The sequence below is a fragment of the Sus scrofa genome, chromosome 2 (assembly GCF_000003025.6).
Source record: "Sus scrofa isolate TJ Tabasco breed Duroc chromosome 2, Sscrofa11.1, whole genome shotgun sequence".
NCBI classification, from domain to species: domain Eukaryota; kingdom Metazoa; phylum Chordata; class Mammalia; order Artiodactyla; family Suidae; genus Sus; species Sus scrofa.
The window spans coordinates 80223290-80249765 of NC_010444.4; the positions used below are offsets into that span (position 1 = coordinate 80223290).

General features: G+C 48.2%; 2 protein-coding genes across 6 annotated transcripts; one reads left to right on the forward strand and one right to left on the reverse strand.

Moving 5' to 3' along the window:
• Window positions 150–4325, forward strand: NHP2 (NHP2 ribonucleoprotein). Its single transcript, XM_003123671.4, has 4 exons — window positions 150–383; window positions 740–809; window positions 2753–2858; window positions 3940–4325. Exons 1-4 carry the CDS (start codon window positions 224–226, stop codon window positions 4063–4065), a joined length of 462 nt encoding a protein of 153 aa, XP_003123719.3. The 5' UTR covers window positions 150–223; the 3' UTR covers window positions 4066–4325.
• On the reverse strand, window positions 2758–24069 carry RMND5B (required for meiotic nuclear division 5 homolog B (S. cerevisiae)). Of its 5 annotated transcripts, XM_005654970.3 has the most exons (12): window positions 23711–24069; window positions 23415–23534; window positions 18258–18408; window positions 12198–12343; window positions 11925–12065; window positions 8670–8770; window positions 8324–8490; window positions 7255–7420; window positions 5972–6074; window positions 5726–5880; window positions 5547–5641; window positions 5126–5334 (listed from the first exon to the last, which is right to left on the reverse strand). In XM_005654970.3, exons 3-11 carry the CDS (start codon window positions 18394–18396, stop codon window positions 5578–5580), a joined length of 1182 nt encoding a protein of 393 aa, XP_005655027.2. In that variant the 5' UTR covers window positions 18397–18408; window positions 23415–23534; window positions 23711–24069; the 3' UTR covers window positions 5126–5334; window positions 5547–5577. The 5 variants fall into 5 exon arrangements, with proteins under 5 accessions (XP_020933418.1, XP_020933410.1, XP_020933436.1 ...); XM_021077759.1 differs by having other exon boundaries at window positions 2758–5641; window positions 23681–23720; NM_001243800.1 differs by having other exon boundaries at window positions 5123–5641; window positions 23711–23775.

Sequence of the window (26476 nt, forward strand, 5' to 3'; positions counted from 1 at the left end):
GCCTCAGCTGTGGGAATGGTCCTGCCCCTACCGCCGAGACTCTGCCCCCCGCTCTATATTTAACGAGTTTAGCATCGGTGATTGGTCAGAGTCTGGGACCTGGGTTCCTAATTGGCTGTCGTGTACTGACTGCTTCCCTCAGAGGGGCATGACCCGGAAGCGATTTCTGAAGCGCCGGCCGCGTGTACTCGGTTCTTGGGCACTTGGTTGCCGAGTTGCTGCCATGACCAAAATAAAGGCAGATCCCGACGGGCCGGAGGCCCAGGCAGATGCGTGCTGCGGGGAGCGCACTTATCATGAACTGCTGGTGAATCTGAACCCCATCGCGCAACCCCTGGCTTCTCGCAAACTGACACGGAAGCTCTACAAATGCATCAAGAAAGGTGCGGTGGTGGGATGGATTGGGAGTTTGGGGTTAGCAGATGCAAACCACTGCATTTGGATTGGATAAGCAATGAGATCCTGCTGTATAGCACAGGGAACTATATCTAATCACCTGTGCTGGAGGATAATGTGGAAAAAAGGAATGTATATAAATATATAACAGGATCACTTTGCTATATAGCAGTAGTTGACAGAACATTGTAAGTCAACTATAATAAAAAACTTTTTAAAGAAAATCTACAGCCTCAGAAAATAAATAAAAATTTTAGAAAAGAGAGATGCGGCGGACGCCGGGCAGGGTGGGGACGCTGGTGGTGGCCCAAGGCCCCCGGGGCTGATTCCCCTGTCGTTGCAGCCGTAAAGCAGAAGCAGATTCGGCGCGGGGTGAAGGAGGTTCAGAAATTTATCAACAAAGGCGAAAAAGGGTAAGAACCCCCTACTGCCCGGTTTTGCATTTCTAAACGATGACGAAAGTATCCCTCCTACTTAGTAGGTAAAAGTGCTCTGACTTGCCCTGATATTCAGGTGATTAGTCGGTAAATTCCTTTCAGCACAGATGTCAATACATCACTTGCACGAGCTCTAAGGGACGGCCATGGGGAAAGAGAATTCCAGGGGAAGCCAGTCATATAAGCCAACTCACTTCAGGTAGATCCCAGCTTCATTCATGCAGCCACTATTTACTGTCTGCCCCTTTTCAGGCACTTGCTACAGGAGGAGATAGTGACATTAACCACACAGGATTACAACTTGTCATAGGCAACTACAGAAGGGAAAAAAGTACAGGGTGCGGTGAGAATGACTTCATTACCCTACATCTTCCCTATTTGGCATTTGTCAGATTCAGGAACTTATTTACGTTTCTATCTTATTATTATTATTATTTTTTTTGTCTTTTTAGGGCCGCACCCAAGGCATATGGAGGTTCCCAGGCTAGGGGTTTAATCGGAGCTGTATCCCCAGGCGTACCTCACAGCCACAGCAACATGGGATCCCAGCCACATCTGCGACCTACACCACAGCTCACAGCAATGCCAGATCCTTAACCCACTGAGCAAGGGCAGAGGCCAGGGATCTAACCCACGTCCTCATGGATACACGGTTCATGCCACGACGAGAACCTCCTTACTTATTTACATTCTTACTCCCTTTCTCTCTCACTTATATCAGAAAATAAGTTCTTTGAGGACAGGATGAACCGTCTCACTGCTTTATTTCCTTTCCAGAAGTGTGTGGTACATTGTAGTTGCTCAAGATATAAAAAATGATGGGGGGGTGATGCTAGGTGGGATAGCTGAGGTCTGAAGTTCTAGGAATTTGTGTGGGGGAGGGAGGAGCATTCTGTCAGAGGAAAGTGAATCCCAGGGCAGGAGAGGATAGTAGTGGGCAGAAGTGCTGTCCTCTCATGGGGCTTTGTAAGCCATGGTAAGTTTAGTTTTTGTACTCAGAGCTTTGGAGGCCACTGAGGGTTAAAGCCAGGGCGTGACATAATTACATTTACACCTTAAGAAGATGTTTCTGGAAGCTTTGGGAAGGATAAGAGATGGAAGACTAGATGGGGAAGTTGAGATAGGAGGCTGTTTTGGTGCAGAAGAGGTGAGGGCAATTTTGATTAGGTTAGTGATGGCAGAGATGGAGAGAATTAAAGTGGATGGATGAGAAGACTTTTGGACATACAGTGAAGAGGTATGGATTCGAGGCGAATGGACAGAGGGCCTACTCACTGAGAGAGTGAACAGTGGAAGAGGCTGAGTTTGTACAGGAAGATCACAAGTTTGGTTTTAGACAAGTTTGAGGTGCCTTTTATTTTTTTTATTTTTGGCAGCATCTGCAGCACACGGAAGTTTCCAGGCCAGGGATCAAATCCAATCCGAAGTTGTGATCTTTGATCTGTGCCACAGCTATGGCAACACCAGATCCCTAACCCACTGCCCCAGGCTGAGGATCAAACCTGCACTGATTCTCTGGACCTTAAAATGCTTTCCCTGTCCTCATCCCCTCCATGGGCTGCCTGACCGATGTTCATCATTCAGGTCTCCTCTCAAGTATTGCTTCCTGATTTCTTTTCTGAGCTCTTACTGCTTGGCATCCCTCCCATACCTCATCTGTCTCAGCCCAATACCTTTGTTACACTTGGTGGGTTTACTTGTTGCCAAGCAATAGAGATCACCTCCCAGAGGAATGCACTCCCCAAACCAATCTGCACGTACTTCCAGAGGTTTGGCGACACACATTAATAATTGGGATCCTTGATGGCAGGAGCCAACTTACCCATCTCTGTACTCCCAATGGCCAGCTCAGAGGTGGCACTTATAACTGAAAGAGGGAACAAGCAAGCTGGAAATGACAGTGGCTTCTCTCATTTCAGGATCATGGTTTTGGCAGGAGACACGTTACCTGTTGAGGTATACTGCCATCTCCCAGTTATGTGTGAAGACCGGAATTTGCCCTACGTCTATATCCCCTCTAAGACGGTAAGGAGGCTTGGGATAAGGTATGTGGCAGCAGATCATAGTGGGAAAGAGCCTGAGCTTTGGAGTTAAAAGATAGGCCTGGGTGGATTCTTGGCTTTGCTCCTTCCTAGATGAGGGATGGCAGATAAGTTACCTCTCTGCACTTCCATTTCCTTCTTGTAAAATGGGAATTCCCTTCTCCATGGGCTGTTGGGGATGAAATAGAAGGTGTACTTGGATGTGTTAGTCTTATTAGGTGGGCACAGTGTTCAGAGGAGGTGTTCTAGGGACTTGGAGCTGTCCTTATCCTTACGTAGCAGAGGCCAGTCTGGGGTCCAATAGAGGATGGCAGGGACCTAGAAAGCATAGGTCCTGCCTCAGGGGACAACCCTTGCTGGGATAGAGTCCTTTTACAGTTGCCACATGAAAATACAGGCCCAGTATTGCTGGACAATTCAAGTTTGCCGTGTTTAAATGGTGGGAACCAGAGTTCCCGTTGTGGCTCAGTGGGTTAAGAACTGGACTAGTATCCATGAGGATGTGGGTTTGATTCCCGGCCTTGCTCAGTGAGTTAATGATCTAGCATTGCTGCAAATTGGGTAGGTCACAGATATGGCTCGGATCCCAAGTTGCTGAGGCTGTGGTGTAGGCCAGCTGCAGCTCCAATTCAACTCTTAGCCTGGGAACTTTATGCTGTAGGCGCGGCCTTAAAAAAAAAAGAAAAAAAAGCGGTGGCAACCAGTTCAATTTTTTTTCCTTTTCTTTTCTTTCTGATCTTTTTACGGCTGTACCTGCGGCATACGAAAGTTCCCAAGCTAGGGGCTGAATTGGAGCTGTAGCTGCCAGCCTATACCATAGCTCACAGCAATGCCAGATCCTTAACCCATTGAGCGAGGCCAGGGATCGAACCTGCATCCTCATGGATACTAGTCAGATTCGTTTCCACTGAGCCACGACGGGAACTCCCAAAATATTTTTAACACTGACTGACTAGCACATGTCTATAGGCTGGATTAGGCCAGTGGATCATCAGCTTATGACTCCCTGGTATACAGGTTATATAGCCTTCTTCCCAAATAGCCCTTCTGTTCCTTCTCTGCAGGACCTGGGTGCAGCTGCCGGCTCCAAGCGCCCCACCTGTGTGATAATGGTCAAGCCCCATGAGGAATACCAGGAGGCCTATGACGAGTGCCTGGAGGAGGTGCAAGCCCTGCCCCCACCCATGTGAAGGACTTAGGCAACACCCTGGGCACCTGCTCCGGAAGCTGTTGGGCTGTTGGCAGGTCAGCTGATTGCCCTCCTGCTGCCCACACTCACAGCATCTCTGTGGTCCCCCGAAGCACATATTCCTTCCAGACAGCTCCAGTAGCTATTTCATGACAGCAAAGCCAGCATCTTCTCCATCAATGCAGTTTCCTGTTGAGCTTCAATGAAGATAGTTCCAAGAATGTGATGGGGGGGGGGGGAGTAAATGCTAAAACTAAAATATGTTGAGTCTGTGGGTTTTTTTTTTTTTAAGTAGCAGCTCCTGGTAGGGCCAAAGAGCTGATGGGGGAAAAGAGCCAAAGCAGCCTTTCTCACTAGAGAACCCGAGGACCTCAAGAAAGTTCAGTGCTAATGCTTGGCCACCAGGGCTAATGCTGGACTCCAGTTGAGAACAAACCCTGCTGCTCACCCCCAAGCTCTCCACTCCTGCTTCCAGAGTAGGCGGGAGCTGCAGGGTGAGGCACCTGAGCCCAGATCCCACTGCAGAGAAGCCTGTAGGCGCTATGTCAAGGGCACCCCTATTCCTCTTTTCTTTCTCCCTAGGAGCCTTAAATGCCATTGGGAAGCTGATAGAAGCAATTTACCGACCCACACAGTACATTTTAAATAGATATACACAGCTACATGCAGAACCCCAGGCTATCTCTCCTGCTCGGCACAATGGCCCCAGTAACCTAATCCCTTCAAACATTTTAGACATATGGTGCCTTCCTGCTCTCAAAGGCCCAGTAAAGAACTCAGTACACACAGCAGCCAAACCTCTGGCACCCTGGCATAGACTGGAAAGACCCTGAGCTTGAGGACTGAATATGGTTTAAACTCCAGATGCTCTTCTGGATAAGCCGTGAGCCTTCTGAGCAAGTTATTTCAACTTCCTACATTTCCAATATGGAGGTAATACGATTTTATATATGTAACACCCTCCCAGGGTCTGCTATTGCCCAGCTTTTTCTAATTAGAGATGCAGGATGGGTTTTTCTGACTGGGCTCTTTGTCAGTGAAGCTAAAGATAAGTGAAGTAAGGAGAAGGCCTGTGAATATATTTGCTCAGCGTTATAAAACGATGGCATTCAGTTCTAACCCGGACTATTTACAGTGGGAAATGGACACATACAGTTGTGAGGCTGTGCAGTGGTTGGAGTGGACACAAGCCTTGGTGTGGCAGTAAGAGGCCCGGCGGAAGGCAGGGATGGAAGACATCTGCTGTGCCCACCAGGTCCTCTGCTTCTCTCTTAATCAACAGCAAATATAAAGAGAGAGACAGAATACAGAGGTCACGTCTCCCTGCTCTTAATAGCCAAGGAGCCAGCTGCCCAGCCTCTGCCAGAGGGCCGCTTCAGCCCCTCCTGGCAGCACTTCTCAGCCAGTTGCTGTGAAATGAACCACAGTCCATGGAATCCATCCACCCCCACCGAGATAGGCCAAGGTTCATGGGTGAAAAACCTCTTTCAGCAAAGTTCCTCTCAGGCAGGGATCAGAATATGATGCGCTTCCCATCTGCTGGGTTCTGCTCCATGGGACAGTAGGGGCACTTCAGCCTACAAAGCGAGGAGAAGCAAGAGCATTTCAGGGGGCTGGCCAGCAGAATAGAGCCCAGGTGGAGCAGGGCACAGGGAACTCACTTTCCTCCATTAATGAGTTTGTTGAGTGCATCTCTCGAGATGACATGGCCGCAGATGAGCTTGATGGGAGGGTTGGAATCCGATGTCTGCTGGCGGAGGATGGGGCACGCAAACACTGAGTGGTACCAGCACTTCATTCCCAGTTCGATCTCAATCTGGGGACGCCAGCAGAGTGGTGAGTCCCACTCCCTGTGGCAGCTGTCCTCCCCAGCGCCTCCTGCCATGCCTGCCCCCACCAGGCCTTACCGGTAACTCATCCTTGTGACTCCAGACCCCAGTGCACTGCCTCTGTTCAATCACAGCTTTGATGTTCATCAGCACAGGCAGTGCTACACAGCCAGAAGCAAAGCTACAGAAGAAAGAGCAGGGGCTAGAGTGACCCCGACCAAGAACCCAGCAGAGAGACAAACGGACAAGCACCCTGTCCTCTGTGACTTGGGACGGGGTTCCAAAGTGACACTTGATCAAATCAGTCCTTAAAAATCTCTTAGGTCAGTCATAAAGCCCCACCTGTAGTTACATGTCTAACTCCAGAGAGTCATTCTAATGCACCTCAAAGTTTGAGAACCTATGGGAAAGACAAAAGACACATCTAGGAGGCAGATATCTGCTCATCCAAACCACTAATAGGTCCTCGGTAAGACAGGGACAGTGATCAGTTTGAAAGGGCCCCCTCCCGTCTGTTTACCCTGTTCTGTTGTCACAGTGCACCTCCATAAACCAGTGGACTTAGAATTGGGGGAAAACAGATTCAGTTCTCACAATGATTGGGGAGGGGTGGGGGAGTAGACTGGCTGGAGCCTCAGGCACCAAATATCTATGACTTGCAGGGCACAACATAACTGTCTTGTCTAAGGTGCAGGTGTTCCCACTGGGAAAGACTGTTCCATACCCAGAGTCCACAGTAACAGAGAGTGGAGCCCACTGCACTGGGGCAGGGCCTGGGATTCCACAGCCAGCCTAAATAAAGTGCACCCCTGTGGCAGTGTGTGGTGCGGTTGGGTCTAGAGGACCTTTATTTCCTGTGAGGCCCTAGGGGCCTGTTTTCTCCTGTAAAATGAGGATAACAGTACCTCTAATTCCTAGGTCTGTTGCGAAGCCATGAGAAGAATATTACTGTCAAGGAGCCTTGTGAGTGAAAGCTCTCAGAACGTGTGACTCAGACACTAGTCTCCCTGAAGGGAAGCAGTGTTTGGGAGATGAGGTAGCAAGAAAGCCAGGCTAACTGAAGGACCTGTGATAATCCAGGGGTGAGATGCAGGAAACACAGACCTCATTCAAGAGGCCTTACAAAATGGGAATCTTGACCCTGCCACTGACCTAGTGGTGGCCCTGGGCCACAACTCTTCCTGATTTCAGTTTCTCCAACTATAGAAGCAAATGTAACTCCCAACTAGAAGAATGACTAAGACGGCCATTGTAGGTATGTAAAGGCACCAAGCACCACTCCTGGATGAGGCAGGGCCTTGGCAAGCTGGGTTTCCCTTGAAACCCCGTCACTTGGGCTGCCTCCACAGGGACGGCTGTACCTGACGCTGAGGGGTGACTCCACAGAAAGCCCCAGCAGGGAACAAGCATCTCGGGTGAAGGTCTCACAGATCTCGGCCCAATGGCTGTTGTCCAGGAGGTGGCAGTAGGGCGACTTCTCCAAGCCTAGCCGCAGGTACACCAGACTGCCCATCATCACCTGTATCTCTACAAGGCGGGGGCGGGGAGGGGGGTGTCAGGGGGCCAGGAGGCAGCCTTTCACACCCAGCTCTGGGGTGGCAAGGCTGCAGAGGCAGCATGGGGAGTAGACTGGGCCCATGGCTCCCAGGCCTGTGACCTGGCCAAGTGGGAGATTAAAATGCCTGCTGGCAGAACTGGTTTTCCCTAAAATCTAGTGGTGAAGCGGGGTCTCAGGGCTGCTTTTGTAGGACAAGGGGAAGCATGACCACATGGCATCAGGTAGCAAGGAGTTTTGGTTCCCTTCCCATCCTTCCAGCTGCAACAAAGAACGAGTCTCAGGCTGGCACTCATGTCTCTATTCTCCAACACTAGCTAATCTCCCTTTTTAAAAAGCTTTCAGGAGGCGGCAGTATCTAGCTGACTTAATAGCACTGCTGAGTTTTCCCAGTGTATAAAACATGAAGTAATAAATATGAGTGGAGCTAAAGAAAAAAGCTACTAGCAGTCGGATGGTTACTGTGAACATCTAGAAGGTAAGCCTCAATCAACTGTTTGGAACTCCTAGTGTGAAGAAAGAGGGCTTGGGGCGGAAGCTGAAAGGACCCACGGAGTCAAACAAGCAGGGTTCTTCTAGGCAGGACAAGCCTGTGCTGAGGCAGAGCAGCATGAGGGTACATATGTCATGGGCACACGCAGGCCTGGTGAGCTATGGACAGGGGTGTGGCACGCAGCAGGGGCTGGGGACCAGAGGTGGTTATGAGGTGAAGCTAGGAGGTGTGTCAGAGGCAGGGGAGGAAGGGTCTGGACTCTGGAGGTCACCTAGGAGACAGTGGGAGAGGGGTCAGAGTTCTCAGCATGGGAAAGGCAAGCCCACACGTGCTGACATCCACCAGAGCCCAGCAATGCCCACCTGGCACCCGGGGCACATACCCCGCTGGTGCAGCCGAGCAAAGGGCTGGAAGTGCCGGGCGTAGCTGAGGGCCTCCAGCTGCTTCTCGGGGCCGCCTGCCAGGAGGCGAATGAAGTGCATTCGGTGTAACTTGAACTCCAGGGAGCTGTTGAGCTCGAGCAGTCGCTGCCTGTGGGAGACAGCCCACCTGGGAAGAAAGGGGCCAGCTAAGTGTGGAGCTGGTGGGGTGAATGAAGGGGCCTGGCAGAGCCTCCAAAAGCCCATGTAGCCTGTGAGACAGGGCTGGAGGTGTGTCAATTACACTGAGTGAGGTGAAGAGCGCAGATAAGCCCTGTCTCCCGAGGGTCCACTCAAGAGCCAACGTACTCCAGTGCTGGCCCCAAGTCTTGTTCGTGCAGAGCTTCCAGGATTCGATTCAACTCCAAGAAAGGCTGCTTGAAATCCAGGTCCACATTCAATGTTGATTCCTAGAAGGAGAGAGAGCAATCCACCACTGGAGAACAATGTTTCCAAAATTCTCTTCTCTGCACCTAATAAAACCTTGTCCACCAAAGACAGGCTAGATGGGGCCAGGTTTTGTGTGAGGAGCCATGGTCTCCCGACAGCCACCTGGATCCCTCTTATTTCCATTTCAGTTCTGGGAGGCTGAGTGCTACATGCTAGCCTCCCAGAAGGCAGTCTGCAAACCTACCCCACCTGCTGGGTACTGGAGGCCCATGCTGAGGAGCATGGAGAGAAAGTGATTCCTTTTCAATCCCCCGAATTATTAACGGAAAGTATACTTTACTTTCACTGCCTGGGTCTTTATAACCTAACAAGTGCTGCTTTGTCATTTTACTAATCTTCCCTTTTTTTTCTTTTCCTATTTTTTGGCCGCACCTGCAGCATATGCAAGTTTCCCAGCCAGGAATCGAATCCAAGCCGCAGTGGAAATCTACACCACAGCTGCCGCAACACTGGATCCTTAACTCTCTGAGCCACAGCACGAACTCCTAATTTTCCTTTTTAAGAAAGGGATTATCAGGCACTCGGAATCCTGGCTGGCAACCCACTCAAGCTAGAAATTAATAACTTCACTTTTCATCACATATATATATTTTTTGGTTTTTTGCCTTTTTAAGGCCGCACTCACAGCATATGGAGGTTCCCAAGCTAGGAGTTGAATTGGAGCTGCAGCTGCCGGCCTGCACCACAGCCACAGCAACTTGGGATCCAAGCCGCGTCTTCGACCTACACCATAACTCACGACAACGCCACATCCTCAACCCACTGAGCAAGGCCAGGGATCAAACTTGCATCCTCATAGATGCTAGTCAGATTTGTTTCCACTGAGCCACAACGGGAAATCCATCATCATATATACTTTTATAGCTACTTTCTATTTATAGCAGGGGCACCGATTTCTTTCTTTTTTTTGGCAACACCCATGACATACAAAAGTCTCCAGGCCAGGGAATTGAACCCGTGCCACAATAGTGACATCAGATCCTTACCTACTAGGTCATTAGGGAACTCTTTTCATTTTCTTTTGAGGGGCACCGATTTCTAAAGTAGCAATATTTAAATAAGCAATAAAAGGAGTTCCTGCTGTGGTACACTGGGTTAAGTATAAGCACTGCCACAGCTGTTGCACAGACTGTAGCTGTGGCTTGGATTTGATCTCTGGCCCCGGAACTTCCACACGCTGTGGGTGAGACCAAAAAAATTAAATAAATAAATAAGAAGCAACAAAAGCAAAAATAAACAAGTAGGACTGCATCAAACTAAATTTAAAGCTTCTAGAGAGTTCCCGTCATGGCGTAGCAGAAACGAATCCAACTAGAAACCATGAGGTTTCAAATTCAATCCCCGGCTTCCCTCAGTGGGTTGGGGATCCAGCTTTGCCTAAGCTGTGGTGTAGGTCGAAGATGCGGCTCTGATCCTGCATTGCTGTGGCTCTGGTGTAGGCCGGCGGCTACAGCTCGATTAGACCCCTAGCCTGGGAAACTCCATATGCCGTGGGTGTGGCCCTAGAAAAGACAAAAAAAAATAATAAAAATAAAATAAAGAAAATGTGGCATTCCAGTCGTGGCTCAGCGAAAACAAATTGGCTAGTACCCATGAGGATGCAGGTTCAATGCCTGGCCTTGCCCAGTGGGTTAAGGATCCAGTATTGCCATGGGTTGTGGTGTAGGTCACAGATTCGGTTTGGATCTGGCATTGCTGTAGTTGTGGCACAGGCTAGTGGCTACAGCTCTGATTCAACCCCTAGCCTGCGAACTTCCACGTGCTGTGGGTACGGCCCTAAAAAAAAAAAAATGACAAAGAAAGGAAGGAAAGAAGGAAGAAAATGTGTGTGCATGTAATAAAATATTATTCGGTCATTAAAAAAAATAAGGAATCCTATCATTTGTGATAACACAGATGGACCTCAAGGGCATTACACTAAGTGAGACATATCAAGACGAGAAAAAGAGATACCATGATCTCACTTATATTTGGAATCTAAATTTTTTTTTTTTTTTTTTTTGTCTTTTTGCCATTTCTTGGGCCACTCCCGCGGCATATGGAGGTTCCCAGGCTAGGGGTCGAATCGGAGCTGTAGCCACTGGCCTACACCAGAGCCACAGCAACGCGGGATCCGAGCCGTGTCTGTAACCTACACCACAGCTTACGGCAACGCCGGATCATTAACCCACTGAGCAAGGGCAGGAATCAAACCTGCAACATCATGGTTCCCAGTCAGATTCGTTAACCACTGTGCCACCACGGGAACTCCTGGAATCTAATTTTTTTTTTTTTCCTTTTGTCTTTTTAGGGCTTCACCCTCAGCATATGGAGGTTCCCAGGCTAGGGGTCCAATCAGAAGCCACTAGCCTACACCACAGCCACAGCAACTCGGGATCTGAGCCGAGTCTGCCACCTATACCACAGCTCACAGCAACACCAGATCCTTAACCCACTGATCAAGGACAGGGATCAAACCCGCATCCTCATGGATACTAATTAGGTTCATCAACCGCTGAGCCATGACAGGAATACCTAAATTAAAAAAAAAAAAAAAAGCTAATAGATAGAACAAATTGGTGGTTGCCAGATGCGGAGGACAGGGGGTGTGGGTAATGGGTGAGATGTTTTTATTTCTTTTAGCTTAAATAAATTAAATTGAATTTTTAAAATAGATAGTAATCCATTTAAGGAGCTGGTCTACAATGCAAGCAAAGTATGGAAGAAGTCTTGGAATAAACACAGGACTTCCCATGAGCAGTCCAGAGGGGAGGACACACTGCTGGGCCTACTGTCCACTGGAAATGGGTCTCTGGGAACAGGTATCCCTTTCAGACTACGACTGATGACACACATATTTGAGTCATGTCTGGATACAAAAAAAAAAAAAAAAAAAGGAACAAGGACCTAATATATAGAAAATTACTGGAGTTCCTGCTGTGGTGCAATGGGTTAAGGATTGGGTGTTGCCACAGCTGCACCCCAGATTTGATCCTAGCCTGGGAACTTCCAAATACCATGGATGCAGCCTTAAAAGAAAAAAAAGCAAAGATAGAAAGGGAGGGAGGAAGGAAGGAAACTATCAAGTAGTAAGTAGAACAGGCAGGTCCCAGTGCCTTCCCAGCGGCCCGTTACCTGGCACAGTTCCTCAGCCACACTGAGCATGCCCTGCTGGTACAGGTGCTCCACAATGGCCATCTGCAGGATCTGCTGCTGCTTCTCCCGAGAGTCCCAAACAGCATCGGAGACTACACCGCAAATCTCAGAGTCAAAGTTCTGATGAGGATGAGAGACAGGTCCCTATGACTCAGGCTCGCACTTCTCACACTGGCTTCCTGAGGAGCCCTGCTCCATACTAGCCATAGGGGTCCCACGCCTCCCCAGGTCCAGGGCCGCCCACATGCTCACCCTGTCAATGGCTTTCCCCACTCGGGAGACACTGCTGTGAATGTCCTTGTGGTCCGAAGCCAGTTTATGCACAGTGTCTTTTATCTTCCGGCAGCACTGGGACATCACCAGGGAGAGGGTGGCAGAGAGAGGGGTCCCCTGGAGCGCTGCAGAGAAACACTGGCAGTGAGTCAGGACACAGAGGAGCAGACCTTGGTGTAGCATGGTGGCCCAGGAAGTAGCCCTGAGCCCCGGAGTAAAAAATTCAGCTTCCACTCCATATCCTGCCACTTTTTAAATGTGTGACTTGGAACTCATCAAGTGAGACAAGCCAGGGTATCTCTCAGAGTCATTTCCTCATCTGCAAAATGGGGGAATAAGAGCACTGGCCTTGGAGGCTGCTGTGAAATGAAGATAATTTGACACTTACTGTGGGTAAGTGCTTGGTTTTAGCTCATTTAATCCTCCCCACCATGCTATGCATCCTCTCCTGTCCTACAGCTAAGGAAGCTGAGGCAGTAAGCTGCCAGCCCTCACAGCAGTGCTAGATCTAAAGCTGGGTTCCTCACCACCACAACAGATGGCTCCTTATCTTGAAGGAGATGCCATGCCATGTGGGAGGGCTTTGAACCATGAAGCATTGTCCCCACCTAAATGCCTCTTTCTCACCCAGAGGACACCAGGCAGGCCGTGGTCTGGCAGGGAAGTTCAAGGACATTTCTGGCTCAGGATGCCAGGCTCACAGTGGTTTCCACTCCCATGGTGGGGCCCCACCAACCACCAAGAGCATGTGGGGCTTGGAACAGAGGAGGGCAGACAGGGTATGGACCCCTTCTTCTGGCCCAGCATCTATACCCCTATTTTAGATGGCATCACCTCGGTTCAGGGAAGAAAACATGACCCAGAGAAGGGAATGTGACCCAAAAGGGCCAGGGAGCATCTCAGCTCTGAGACCAGAAGCCATGGAAAAGAGATGCATTCTGCCAGGTTGCTAAACAAACAGAATGTGAACTGGAGTTGCTAAAGCACCATGGCCACCTCAGAGGAGCACTGCTCTTAGAATGAAGCCATTGTAGATGAAAGGAATGACACGAGCACCTAGATCCAACTGGACTAGACTGGACCTTTCAGCTACCTGAGTCTATACATCCAGGAGCCCCTCACCTTCTAGTGTGAGCTAGGTTTCTGTCACCTATAACGGAATGAATCCTGACTAATACAAATAGGAGGTGGTGGCTGGGCCATCCACCTACTGCTACTGGGATGGCTATAATCAAAAGATAGATATAAACACATGTTGGTGAGGATGTGGGGAAACTGGAACTCTCATACATTGCTGGTGGGAATATAAAATGTTATGGCTACTTTGGAAAACATTCAGTTAATCCCTCAAAAAGGTGAACACAGAATTACCATCTGACCCAGCACATAAAAAAGAATGAAGTAATGATTCATGGTACGACAGGGATGAATCTAAATGAAAGAACAAAGGTATTCCCTGGTGACCTAGGGTTAAGCATTCGGCATTGTCGCTGCTGTGGCTCAGTTTTCATCCCTGGCCCAGGAACTTCTGCATGCAGTGGGTGTGGCCAAATAAACTAATTAATTAAAATAAAATGCTTATCATTTAAAAAAACAAAGGAGGAGTTCCCGTTGTGGCGCAGTGGTTAACGAATCCGACTAGGAACCATGAGGTTGCGGGTTTGGTCCCTGCCCTTGCTCAGTGGGTTAACGATCCGGCGTTGCCGTGAGCTGTGGTGTAGGTTGCAGACGCGGCTCGGATCCCGCGTTGCTGTGGCTCTGGTGTAGGCCGGTGGCTACAGCTCCGATTAGACCCCTAGCCTGGGAACCTCCATATGCCGCGGGAGCGGCCCAAGAAATAGCAACAACAACAACAACAAAAAGACAAAAGACAAAAAAATAAATAAATAAATAAATAAACAAAGGAAATATCAAGAGGGAAGTGGAGTTATTTACAAATATATATATATAAAAGGCCACAGATTGTAAGATTCCATTTATATAAAGTGTCCAGGAGTTCCCGTCGTGGCTCAGTGGTTAACGAATCAGACTAGGAACCATGAGGTTGTGGGTTCGATCCCTGGCCTTGCTCAGTGGGTTGAGGATCCGGCATTGCCATGAGCTGTAGTATAGATTGCAGACGCGGCTCGGATCTGGTGTTGCTGTGGCTGTGGTGTAAGCCAGTGGCTACAGCTCCAATTCGACCCCTAGCCTGGGAACCTCCATATGCCGATGGAACGGCCCTAGAAAAGGCAAAAAGCCAAAAACAAACAAACAAAAAAAAAGTGTCCAGCATAGGTAAGGATAGAGAGAAAGTACATTAGTGGTTGCCAGGGACTGGAGGACAAGGAGGAATGCAGTGATTATTAATGGGTGGAGTTCCTTTTTAGAGTGATGAAAATGTTCTGAAATTAGATAGTGGTAATGATTATACAATTTTGTAAATATACTAAAAACCACTAAGTTGTACACTTTTAAAGGGAGAATTTTAAATGTGACTCATAGCTCAATTTAAAAAAAAAAGTTCCCATTGTAATCCAGAGGTAACAAATCTGACATCCATGAGGACGTAGATTCAATCCTGGCCTTGCTTAGTGGGTTAAGGATCTGGTGTTGCCGTAAGCTATGGTGAAGGTCAGCAGCTGTAGCTCTGATTTGACCACTAGGCTGGGAACTTCGATATGCCACAGGTATGGCCCTAAAAAGCAAAAAATAATAATAAAAATAAAAAAGAGACACAGGAACCAGGGGTTACCTGTGGTCAAATCTGAGATAATTTGATAATCAAAATAAATAATAACAGCAATGGATTATAATCCAATGACTAAAATAAGAATTTGTACAAACATACATACATACATAAATAAAGGAGGGGACAGCTTCTTCCTTACGGTTGAACAAATGTATATGAAATGATAGAGCAGGAAAAATCACCCACACTGCAACTAACTTCATAACTGATTCAGGCAAGAATCATCAATGGATGCTAAAACCAGTGGACTGAAGTTTGATAAAGCACAGGAAATTTCTATAGTCTCAAAGTATCTCCCCGCTAAATACTTATTAACTCCAGAGAAAGGAATATTAGGGGTTCCTCAATGTGGTGCAGTGGGTTAAGAATCCAATTGCAGGAGTTCCTGTCGTGGCGCAGTGATTAATGAATGCGACTAGGAACCATGAGGTTGCAGGTTCGATCCCTGCCCTTGCTCAGTGGGTTAAGGCCGTGAGCTGTGGTGTAGGTCGCAGACGGGGCTCAGATCCCACATGGCTGTGGCTGTGGTGTAGGCCGGCAGCTACAGCTCCGATTAGACCCCTAGCCTGGGAACCTCCATACGCCGTGGGAGCGACCCTAGAAAAGACAAAAAAGAATCCAATTGCAATGGCTCGGGTTGCTGCAGAGACAAGGGACAAGGGTTTGATCCTTGGTCCAGTGCAGTGGGTTAAGGATCTAGCATTGCTGCAGCTGTGGTATAGGTCACAGCTGGGGTTCAGATTCAATCCCTGGCCTGGGAACTTCCACCACATGCCGTGGGTGAGAAAGAAAGCAAGGAAGAGAGAGAGAGGAAGAAAGAAAGAAAGAAGGAAGGCAAGAAAGGGAGAGAGAGAGGGTAAGAAAGAAAGGGAGAAAGAAAGAAGGAAGGCAAGAAACAAAGGGAGAGAGAGAAAGAGGGAGAGAAAGAAAGGAAGGGAGAGAAAGAGAAAAAGAAGGAAGGAAAGAAAAGGAGGGAAAGAGAGAAAGACAAAGAAAGAAACATTGATTAATTTTAGGGTAGAGGAACTTGGCAGATACCATATTAACCAAGTGATCAAAGTTAACATTAACCATAATGGAACAAACTGATATTTTGTACCTCCTAATGTGATGCACTGAGAAACACATCAGTTCTGAAGTACTCATGCCCAAAATGCAAAAATATGATGAGGAAACAGCAAAGAAATCCAAATCAAGACATTCTGCAAAATCATTAATGTTTCCACACTGTCAATGTCATGAAAGACAAAGGCAGGTAGAGGAAATGTCCGAAATTAAAAAAACTAAAGATTAAACACAAGAAACTAAGAACAGTGCTGAATCTTGGACTGGATCCTGGACTGGAAAATAAAATTAAAATGCTTATGAAAATTATTAGAGGAGTTCCCACTGTGGTGCAATGGGATCAGTGGCTTCTCTGGAGCACTGGGACACAGGTTTAACCCCTAGCCCTGCATAGTGGGTTAAGGATCCAGCATTTCTGCAGCTGCTGTGTAGGTCACGACTGCACTTCAGATCTGATCCCTGGCCCGGGAACTCCATATGCCTTGGGACAACCAAAAAAGAAAAAAAATATATTGCATAATGAAAAATTGAAATATGAGGAGTTCCCATTATGGCTCAGCATATTAAGAACCTGACATAGTGTCCACGAGTATGGGGGTTCGATCCCAGACTCGTACAGTGGGTAAAGGATCTGGTGTTGCCTCAAACTGCAGCAAAGGTCAGAGATGCGGCTTGGATCCGTTATTGCTGTGGCTGTGGCGTAGGCCAGAGCGTAGCTCCAATTCAACCCCTAACCCAAGAACTTCCATATGCTGCAGGTGTGGCAGTAAAAAGAAAAATAAAATTGAAATATGAGCTATACTCATCAGGTTATATTATATTAATGTTTAATTTCTTGATTTTAATAACTGTACTGTATTTATGTAAGAGAATGCCCTCGATCTTAGGAAATACACACTGAAGTTTTAAGGGCAAAGGGATGTGACATCTACAGCTTACTTTCTTTCTTTTCTTTCTTTCTTTTTTTTTTTACTTTTTAGGGCCGCATCTGCGGCATATGGAGGTTCCCAGGCTAGGCATCAAATCAGAGCTGTAGCCACCGGCCTACACCACAGCCACAGCATGCTGGATCCAAGCCACATCTGCGACTACACTACAGCTCACGGCAATGCTGGATCCTTAACCCACTGAGCAAAGCCAGGGATGGAAACTGCATCCTCATGGATCCTAGTCAGGTTCATTAACCCCTGAGCTATGAAGGGAACTCCCCAGCTTACTTTCTAATGGTTTAAAAAGTAATAAGAATATGCAAGAGAAGAGCTCCCACTGTGGCGCAACGTGATCAGAGGCATCTTGGGAGTACTAGGACACAGGTTCAATTCAGTGGGTTGAGGATCTGGCGTTGCTGAAGCTGTGGCTTAGGTCTCAACTGCAGCTCTGCTCTGATCCCTGGCCTGGGAGCTCCACATGCCTCAGGGCAGCCAAAAATGAAAACAAAAAACAAAAAAAGAACATGCAACAGAACTGATAAAGCAAATACGGCAACATACTAGCAGTGGTGAATGCTAGTATATACTTGGTAAAGAGTATATATGAGCTCTTTATACTATTTTGGAAACCTTTTGTAAAACTGAAATTGTCTTCAAACGTCTCAAAAATTCAAAGTAGAAAAGAAAAATAAAAACAAAATTTAGGAGTCTCTGGTGGCTCAGTGGATTTGGGATCTAGCATTGTCACTGCAGTAGCTCAGGTCACTGCTGGGCATGGGTTTGATTCCTGGCCTGGGAACTTCCACAGGCCATAGGTGCGGCCAAAAACTTCCCCCCCAAAACCCAAAACCTAAATGAAAATAATCATAGGTAAATTAATAATTTTTTCTTTTTGGTCTTTTTAGGGCTGCTACTGCAGCATATGGAAGTTCCCAGGCTAAGGGTTGAATCGGAGCTACAGATGCCAGCCTACATCACAGCCACAGCAATGTGGGATTCAAGCCACATCTGTGACCTACACCACAGGTCACAGTGACGCTGGATCCTTAGCCCACTGAGCAAGGCCAGGGATCAAACCTGCAACCTCATGGATACTAGTCAGGTTCAATACAGCTGAGCCATGACAGGAACTCCAAAATTAATAATTTCTGTTGGGCTTTTGGAAACAGTGCAGAGACTTCCATTATCCTCCTGCAAGGAGGCCTAGGGATCCAAGTATCAATGCCCTAACCACATCCTTCCAGAAACCCATCACCAAGTATCATTGGGGTCCCTTAGAGAAGCAGGTTTGGGGCTCTTGGGGGGGACACTCACCCGCGCTGGCCAGCTCAGCCCGCAGCTGGCCCACGTAGCGCAACAACTCCTCCAGACTCTGCTCACAGTGCTGCCCGTAGGTCAGGAACTTCTGCAGGACCTTGTCCACCTCTCTCTCCACGCTCGCACACTGCTCCATGGTGACCTCTGCCTGGGGGCACAGGGTAGGGTGTCCACTGCGTCAGGCCCCACCTGGGCCAACAGGGCACAGTGAGGAGGGCTCCCAGATCCCCCCACCATTCCCATAGCATCACATAGAAATTCCCAGTTTAGCATATCTGTAACAGCTTCCATCACCCCTAGCCAGGGTACCCACTGAAGGGTGCAGACAGGCGTAAGGATGGAGTTTTCTGAGTCCTGGTGAGAAAGTTACTCTGTTTTCAACTCTTTTCATTAGAATCCTGTTCACTTCTTTTTTTTATCAAGAAAAAAAAAAAAAAAGAGAGAGCAGGGCTTGCAGAGCCCTCAGCAGGCAATACTATCCATGCTAAAGAGAAATCTGCACATACACTGCATGTCTTCATATTTCATGTATTTTCATGTAGGAACTTCCACCTGCCACAGGAGCGGCCACCTTCTCTTCAGTTAGTGGAACTGGCTTTCCATGCACTACAGTGACAGAAGCCATGAAGGCAGTCCTTGAATGGCTGATACGTGAAAGCACAGACCTAGGAACAACACTGACCACGATGGCCTGACAGGCCTTGTCCACCGCTCCTGCCTCCACCTCCCCACCACTTGCCCACGGACAGGCACCTCGTGTTCCCCTGCTCTCACGGTTCTGTCTTGGAAAGTTCTCCATCACTCCTCACTGCCTTGAGTATTTAAGAAGCTGGCTCATCCTTTTCAAGGCAGCTCAGAGGTCACGTTCTTCCGCAGCCACCCCTAACCTGCTCCCACCTGGCTCCCTCCACTCACACTCGGCACCGTTCTATTTCACTATTTATCACTGGCAATGATCTGTTTGAGGGCCTGCCTTTCCCACCAGGCCCTCACAACCTTCCTTCTGTTTGCTTGTTTTTGTCTTTTTAGGGTCACACCCGTGACATATGGAAGGTCCCAGGCCAGGGGTTGAATCACAGCTGCAGCTGCCAGCCTACACCACAGCTACAGCAATGTGGGATCCAGGCCACATCTGCGATCTACACCATAGATCACTGCAATGCTGGATCCTTAACCCACTGAGCAAGGCCAGAGATCAAACCCGCGTCCTTGTGGATACTAGACACGTTTGTTACCACTAAGTCACAGTGGGAACTCCCCCTTCCCTCCTCATTATACTGTTGTAACACAACCTTCACTCATCATTACACTGTTGAAAGTTGACTTTTCTTGTCCCACCTTTCCTACCACTTATGTCCCATCCCTAAGCTCCTTCCACACGAGCCACTACTCCACTCCAGAGTAGCCTCTGACAATGAACGTATGCATGGACAATCCTCAAAATGGTGGTTGCAGTGATTTTGCTCCCCATCCCTCTTTAAGGATCATTAAAGAGAAGCCCAAGCCAGCACCTTGAAATTATATTAAGAAGGGATTTAAAATGAAAGGCTCTGTCAAACACTCAAATCCAGCCATCTAGCCAGATGTTCATTTTCTCAAAGAAGGATATAAAGTAACACCACAAAGAGAATCCTGTGTCTAAAGTGGTCACTGGGATTCTCCCAGTTTCACCAGACTCTCTTCCCATTCCCACCAGCACCATCAGTCCTGGCCTCATCATCTCAGCCCGACCCAAAGCCACTAATTAGGCAAGGGATGAGTGATAAAGAAATGGTACCCAAGCCCTGACATGTATTTATGCCCTCCCTCCTTATGGTTGATGCTCTCACATTAGACTTTATAATCATGGTGTCTGGAAGACATGCCCTCCTCTTCATGCCCCCTGAGGAAATACCTTATAACTGGATATGAGCCATTACAAGCAAAATATAACAGGGACACCTGTCAGAAATAGTATTATAATAATATTATTATTGCTATTAATATTTAATATTTCATAGGAGTTTATTATGTGACACTCACTGTCCTAATGATTTGGCATGCATTAACTAACTTACTTAATTCTTACAAAAACACTATGAGGAAGGTACAATGATTAGATTCGCTTCAGAGATGAGAAAATGAAACTGGGAAAAATTAAATAAATTGCCCAAGGTCACGTAGCTGGAAAGTATAGGTCCTGGAACCAAAGCTGGGCATCTGGCTCTGGGCTCCAGAGCCCTTCACTTCTCTGAAGCACTTCACTTCACAGTCCAATCTGGACCAGCTTAACAGGCCACCATCTCACCAGGAAAGGAAAGCAGCCAATATCTGTGATTGGAATGAGTATACAGCAATGATTAATGATGACAAGAAACAGGAAGGCAACCACAGGGCCTGTGAGATGATCAACTAGGAAAGAGGGCCGTACAAAAGAATGTTTACCAAGAGTGTCTGGAAACCAGAATCACCATCTACCACAAATAAACACAGCTCAGGAAAGGTTAGGACCCCACTGAGGAAAATAGTCTGGCCCTGTCAGACATCAACTAATGCCAGGATCATTAAAGAGAAGCCCAAGCCAGCACCTTGAAATTATACTAAAGCTAGGAAGATGATGGGTATAAGAATTTTCATCACGGGGTCGTGGCAGGGAGTAGGAAACAACCTAGGGGCCCCATCACTGGAGGAAACCATAAGTCAAGGAAGTAAAATGTGGGGGATGCATCTATGGAAACCTGAGTAGCACTAAGAAATCAGGTTCCAGGAGTTCCCATCGTGGCGCAGTGGTTAACGAATCCGACTAGGTACCACGAGGTTGCGGGTTCGATCCCTGCCCTTGCTCAGTGGGTTAACGATACAGTGTTGCCGTGAGCTGTGGTATAGGCTGCAGACGTGGCTCGGATCCAGCGTTGCTGTGGCTCTGGCGTAGGCCGGTGGCTGCAGCTCCAATTTGACCCCTAGCCTGGGAACCTCCATATGCCATGGGAGCGGCCCAAGAAATAGCAAAAAAAGACAAAAAAAAAAAAAAAAAAAAGAAAGAAGGAAAGAAATCAGGTTCCAGATATACTCACAGCAACATCAAAAAGATCCCAAAACATAGTACTGAAGGGAAAAAAAAGAAACAAAATGAAGCCCAGGCAGAATACCATTTATAGAGATTAAAAATATATGCATACAACCAAGGACACAAGCAAAAAAAAGGATATATGCTGAACACATCAGAGTGGTTTGCTACAGTGCAGGGAGAAGGGAGGAATGCGGGTAAAAGAGAATAAGTAAATAAATGCAAAGGAGAAAAAGGCCCTGCAGGGACCAGTTAAATGTATCGTGAACTGAGAAGTGTGATTACCTCAATAAAAAAAAATTGTAAATAAAATAAACAAGATGGGAAAGCAGAACTGCTTGCAGTTATTTCACCTGAAAAGATTAAGAGGCCAATTCAGAGTGTCCAAGGTGAAGCATTCTGCCTTAATCAGTCAGTCATCTTCACCAGGCACAAGGATAGAGGAGTGTATGAGTTTGTCTTCAGGATTAATCCAGGGAAGTTCAATTCCACTGTCCTAAGCCCACCTCCCTAAGGTTTCACTTGGACAGAAATCACCTACCAGGGTGACCCTTCCAAAACAACACATCAGATCCCATCACCACATACAAGCCCTTTGCAACTGCACTTTCACTTCCTTCGCACAAGCTGTTCAGAGCGCCCTCAACACTTTCCTGCACGGAGAACACAAGATGCAGTTTTATCATCAGCTCCTCAACGAATCTCCCTGCCTCCTCTTCTGCTTCACAAACAAAACCTTTGTTGAGGGTGTCCATTCCACACACATCTGAGTTCCCAGCACTGCAGCATGCCTACTCGCTCGTCCACCTCCCCACACTAGACTGCTCAGGGCTGGAATCCAATCTCATCCTCTCTCCCTTCAGTGCCCTGGTCCACAATGGGTGCATCCACTTCCTAACTAGGGGGCCTGAGCTCAAACCTGCCAGGGTTAGGCAGGAAGAAATATTAAAATCCCCACCAAGGCAGGCATATGGGTTTTGTCTCCAGTGTTCAGTATCCTAAAACAAGAGGGCCCTTTCTGGTGCCAGGGAGGAAGAAGGGAAATGTGCACACATTACAGAAAGGTCCCCGTTGTCTGACACTGAACTGAACAGCCTCTGCTGGCCCAACCCTTCATCTTTTGCACCCCCACCTTTATCCATTTTCACCCTACACATCACTCCTCTGTTTAAAACCCAATAGATTCCCACTGTACTTAGAATAAAAACCCTTCTTTTTTTCTTTTTTGGCCACGCCCAAGGCATGCAGAAGTTCCCAGGCCAGGGATTGAATCTGCACCAGTGACAACACTGGATCCTTAAACCACTGAGCCACCAAGGAACTCCACCACCCTTTTTATGCCCAAAATCTCTCTCTCTGCTCCTACCATTCTCCCCCTCAATGGCCATATTCCAACCACACTAGCCTTCCTTCCATTTCTTTTCTTTGTCTTTTTGCCTTTTTTAGGGCCGCATCCGTGGCATATGGAGGTTCCCAGGCTAGGGGTCTAATTGGAGCTGTAGCCACCAGCCACAGCCACGCGGGATCCGAGCTGCGTCTTCGACCCACACCATCGCTCATGGCAACGCCGGATCCTTAACCCACTGAGCAAGGCCAGGGATCGAACCCACAACCTCATGGTTCCTAGTCGGATTCGTTAACCACTGCGCCACGACGGGAACTCCTTCCTTCTATTTCTTGAACATCAGTTTATGTCTACCTCAGAGCTTTTGCACTGGCTGTTCCCTCTGCCTGGAACACTCTACTCCCAGATCTTCCTGTGGCTAGTTCCTTATCAGAGTCTCAAACGCAAACGTCATTTCTCCAGAGACGCTCTCCTAGACCACAGTATCTAATGCTGCCCCCTCTGCCCCACCCCACACCTGTCGCTCTATCAATTCACCCTGTTCCTTATTCTCATTGCACACCTTTTTTTTTTTTTTTTTTTGTCACATTTTTTGTCATTAACCAAAACTGGAGCGAGGTAAAAGCCCACCGTTTTTCTGGACGTCAGCCACCACTGGGAGTTTCACCTGCGTGAACATGCAAATTGCTGGCAAACTCCTACTCATCCTTCAAAAGACCTTAGTCGAATGCCCTGCCTGGCTCCCACGTCCGTAACGGGTTACCTCCGACCCCGCCGGGTCGCACTAGATTGGGACGTCTGAGTTCGAGCGACTCCCCCAGCAAGGGTGGCTCCTCGAAGGTTCTGAGTTTGTGAGGGTCCAACTCCCAGCCTGGGCCGACGTCTGTGGAGAAAACAAGGGCAAAGAGGACTGGTCGGGGGGCTTATTCGCGGGGCTTCAGAGAAGACCCGGAGGCTGGGAGTCTAGCGAAACACGGGCCCCCAGCGCCCGAGTCCGTGGTCCCGGCGCGCCCTGCCCTCTAGTCGCACCTCCCCTCCCGGAAGCTCGCGGCCTCTCACCTGGTCCCGCAGCCTTGGCCCTGGCTTCCGGCGCCGAGCCGCTGCCATCGGAACCGGAAGCTACTGGCCGTTGCTCCGCAGCTCCGGACTCGCCCACTCGCGGCTTCAAGGAGGGGTGGCCAAGCCTCCCCCTCCCGCGTGCCAAGGTTGGAGTCGCCCGCAGGATCCCCGCGGCAGCTGGCTGCCTCACCTCCCGAAGTCGGGACGCTGCGCAGGTGCTCCCCTGGGCCCTCGGGGCCGCCGGCAGAGCCCCGAACCTTCCCTTCAGCGGGAAGGAATCCGAGCGACCCACTTGCTGGCCAGCGGGTGTGCGCACTGCGGCGCCTCGTTCAGAAGTCTTAAACCAGAAATGACTGTGCCTCCCCCCCCTCCCCGCCCTCCAACTTCGTTTAAAATAAAGACATTTGAGAACTATGTCTAGATACTCATATTGCAATAGAACAAAGGGTGGGGGGGAAAATGTGTACATGTAAGAGTAACTTGATCCCCATGCTGTACAGCAGGAAAAAATAAAATATAAAAAAATAAATTAAAGACAGTACTGAACAACACAATGCCTGTAAGCGATCCAACGGTTAGGCTTTCCCGCGACAGCGCCTTGATTCTCTTTTTGAAATATCAAATGATGTTTAAAAGAAAAGTTCCTCTTTTCTGCCCTATCCCTGCTGCTCCTCTAAGCCCGGACTTAATACTCTGGGCGTTCAACAGAATTAAATTCTACTGTGAGAGACCGACCCCCTGCTCTGCTGCCCTCCATCGGTCGCCCTCCTTTTGGAGTTGGGGGGGAGACGGGTTGCACAATTGCCCTAAGGAGGGAGAAATAAGGATTGGGAAGGAGGAGAGAGGAAGCAGTGATCCCAAACGCAGGCCAAGACTGAATTCCCCCTCCCAGGTCCCCTTCCTCTGCAGGGAAAAGGCAGAGAAGTTTCCCACCTCCTCCTCAGACTTAAGGGACTTGGACTAGAAAGAGCGCAAGAGAAAAGACTCGGTCTCATTTTCCATAACTTCCTGCTCTCTTTTAGACCAGATTCATTCCAGGGCATTTTACCCTCTAACCCTCCACGCCTCCTCCCCACTCCCATAAAACACGCTTGCACAATCTTGGTTTGTTTTCTCTATAGCACTTGCACAATCCAGTCCTGTTTTCTTTATAACATTTAACTTTAAATTATCTTGAGCGTATATTTGCTTATTCTTGTTCTTCCTGCCCCTAACACCCCACCCCCCTACACACACACACACACACACACACACCCTCTTTTAGGATAAAAGCTCCATCCAGGCCAGGACTTTCTAATCATCGCTGTTATATCTCCAACATTCTCCAACATATGTGCTTGGAACACAGTAGGTGTGCAGAAATAGTCTGAAGTGACCAGTATCCTCCACTTATGAATGAGGAAACTGCGGCTCCAAAACCTGACGAAACACGCAATGAAGAGGGCGGTGCACAGCACCTCCTGGAGCCCGCGTGAGCGTCGCAGCATCCTGGAGAGGCGGGTCTGCTCTGCACGGTGAGCCTGGGTGGTCCTGGCCCAGGCTAGAGTCGTGGGGGCGGAAGGCTGAGTGAATCTTGCCTGGGGCCACGAGTCCGAGGCTGAGACTGCTGAGGCTGCGTCCAAGCCAGCAGGACCTCACAACCCTCCGCGAACGCCTCAGGCTTCACCACTTCCTCTGGGAGAGCCCTGGCCTGCCTCTCAGCCACAACGGGTGAGAACCAGAACTTAGAAGCCCAGCTCACACATCAGGCTTTTTCACCTCTGTGTCATTTTTCCCCCAGTATGTGGCTCCTCTTACATCGTGCTTTGGTTACTTTTCAGGGTGCACGTTTTCTGATTTGTCAGTATTTCCTTGTTGGAATTGGGTGACTTGGGGTTTTGGGGGGTTTTGTTTTTTCCATTTTATGGCCACACTGGCAGCATATGGAAATTCTCAGGCCAGGGATTGAATCTGAGCCACAGCTGCGATCTAGGTGCAGCTGCAGCAACAGGGGATTCTCTAACCTACTCTCCCCCCACCCCTCCCCGAGTCAGGAGGGGATGGCACCACCTCCCTGTTACACAAGTCTCTGCAGGCTGATTCTTCCACTGCAACACAGAGGGAACTCCTCGTTGGGTTTTGTTGGAGTGTGGCTGCTTCAGAGCAGAAAAACAGCTATTCTCCACTAACTCAATAATTGTCTGTTTTATCTTTTACTAGTTTCCTAAGATTCCATTTTTTAAATTTAAGAAGGAGTTTCCTGGTGGTCTAGTAGTTAAAGGATCTGGCATTGTCCCTGCTCTGGTGAGGGTTCTGTCCCTGGTTTGAGAACTTCCACATGACCCAGAGGTGGCCAAAAGACAATAATAATTCCGCGTACATGTCCATTTTGTTTTTCAGAGGATGGTGCTAAGTGTGACTTATCTTTTTCCCACATTTTTGTCCAGTTATCCCAAAACTGCTTATTAAAGAATCTTTCCTTACCCTCTCATTTTGAAGCAGCCCATTTTCATAATAAGATTTCTATGGAATGAAATCTATTTCCAGCTCTTCATTTTTTTCCTGAGGTAGTTTTACTTTTACACCAATGTTGTATTGTTTTACTCACTACTTTGTAATAGGTCCTAAGATAGGATTAAGCACCGCTCACAAAAAGGGCAAAAAAGAAAAACACAAGATTGCAGAGAAAGCAGATCACTGGTTGCCTGAGGGTGGGGTAGAAAGGATGACTGCAGAGGGAATGGGGGGGTGATGATGGAACTATTCTATATCTTGAGGGTAGGATTG

Coding starts and splice junctions, on each gene's coding strand:
- NHP2 (XM_003123671.4), top strand. CDS start 224: ATGACCAAAATAAAGGCAGATCCCGACGGGCCGGAGGCCCAGGCAGAT. Junction 384..739: donor CTACAAATGCATCAAGAAAG/GTGCGGTGGTGG, acceptor CTGTCGTTGCAG/CCGTAAAGCAGAAGCAGATT. Junction 810..2,752: donor ATCAACAAAGGCGAAAAAGG/GTAAGAACCCCC, acceptor CTCTCATTTCAG/GATCATGGTTTTGGCAGGAG.
- RMND5B (XM_021077759.1), bottom strand. CDS start 18,396: ATGGAGCAGTGTGCGAGCGTGGAGAGAGAGGTGGACAAGGTCCTGCAG. Junction 12,344..18,257: donor GGCTGAGCTGGCCAGCGCGG/GTGAGTGTCCCC, acceptor GTTTCTCTGCAG/CGCTCCAGGGGACCCCTCTC. Junction 8,771..11,924: donor TGGCTGAGGAACTGTGCCAG/GTAACGGGCCGC, acceptor CTCTCCTTCTAG/GAATCAACATTGAATGTGGA.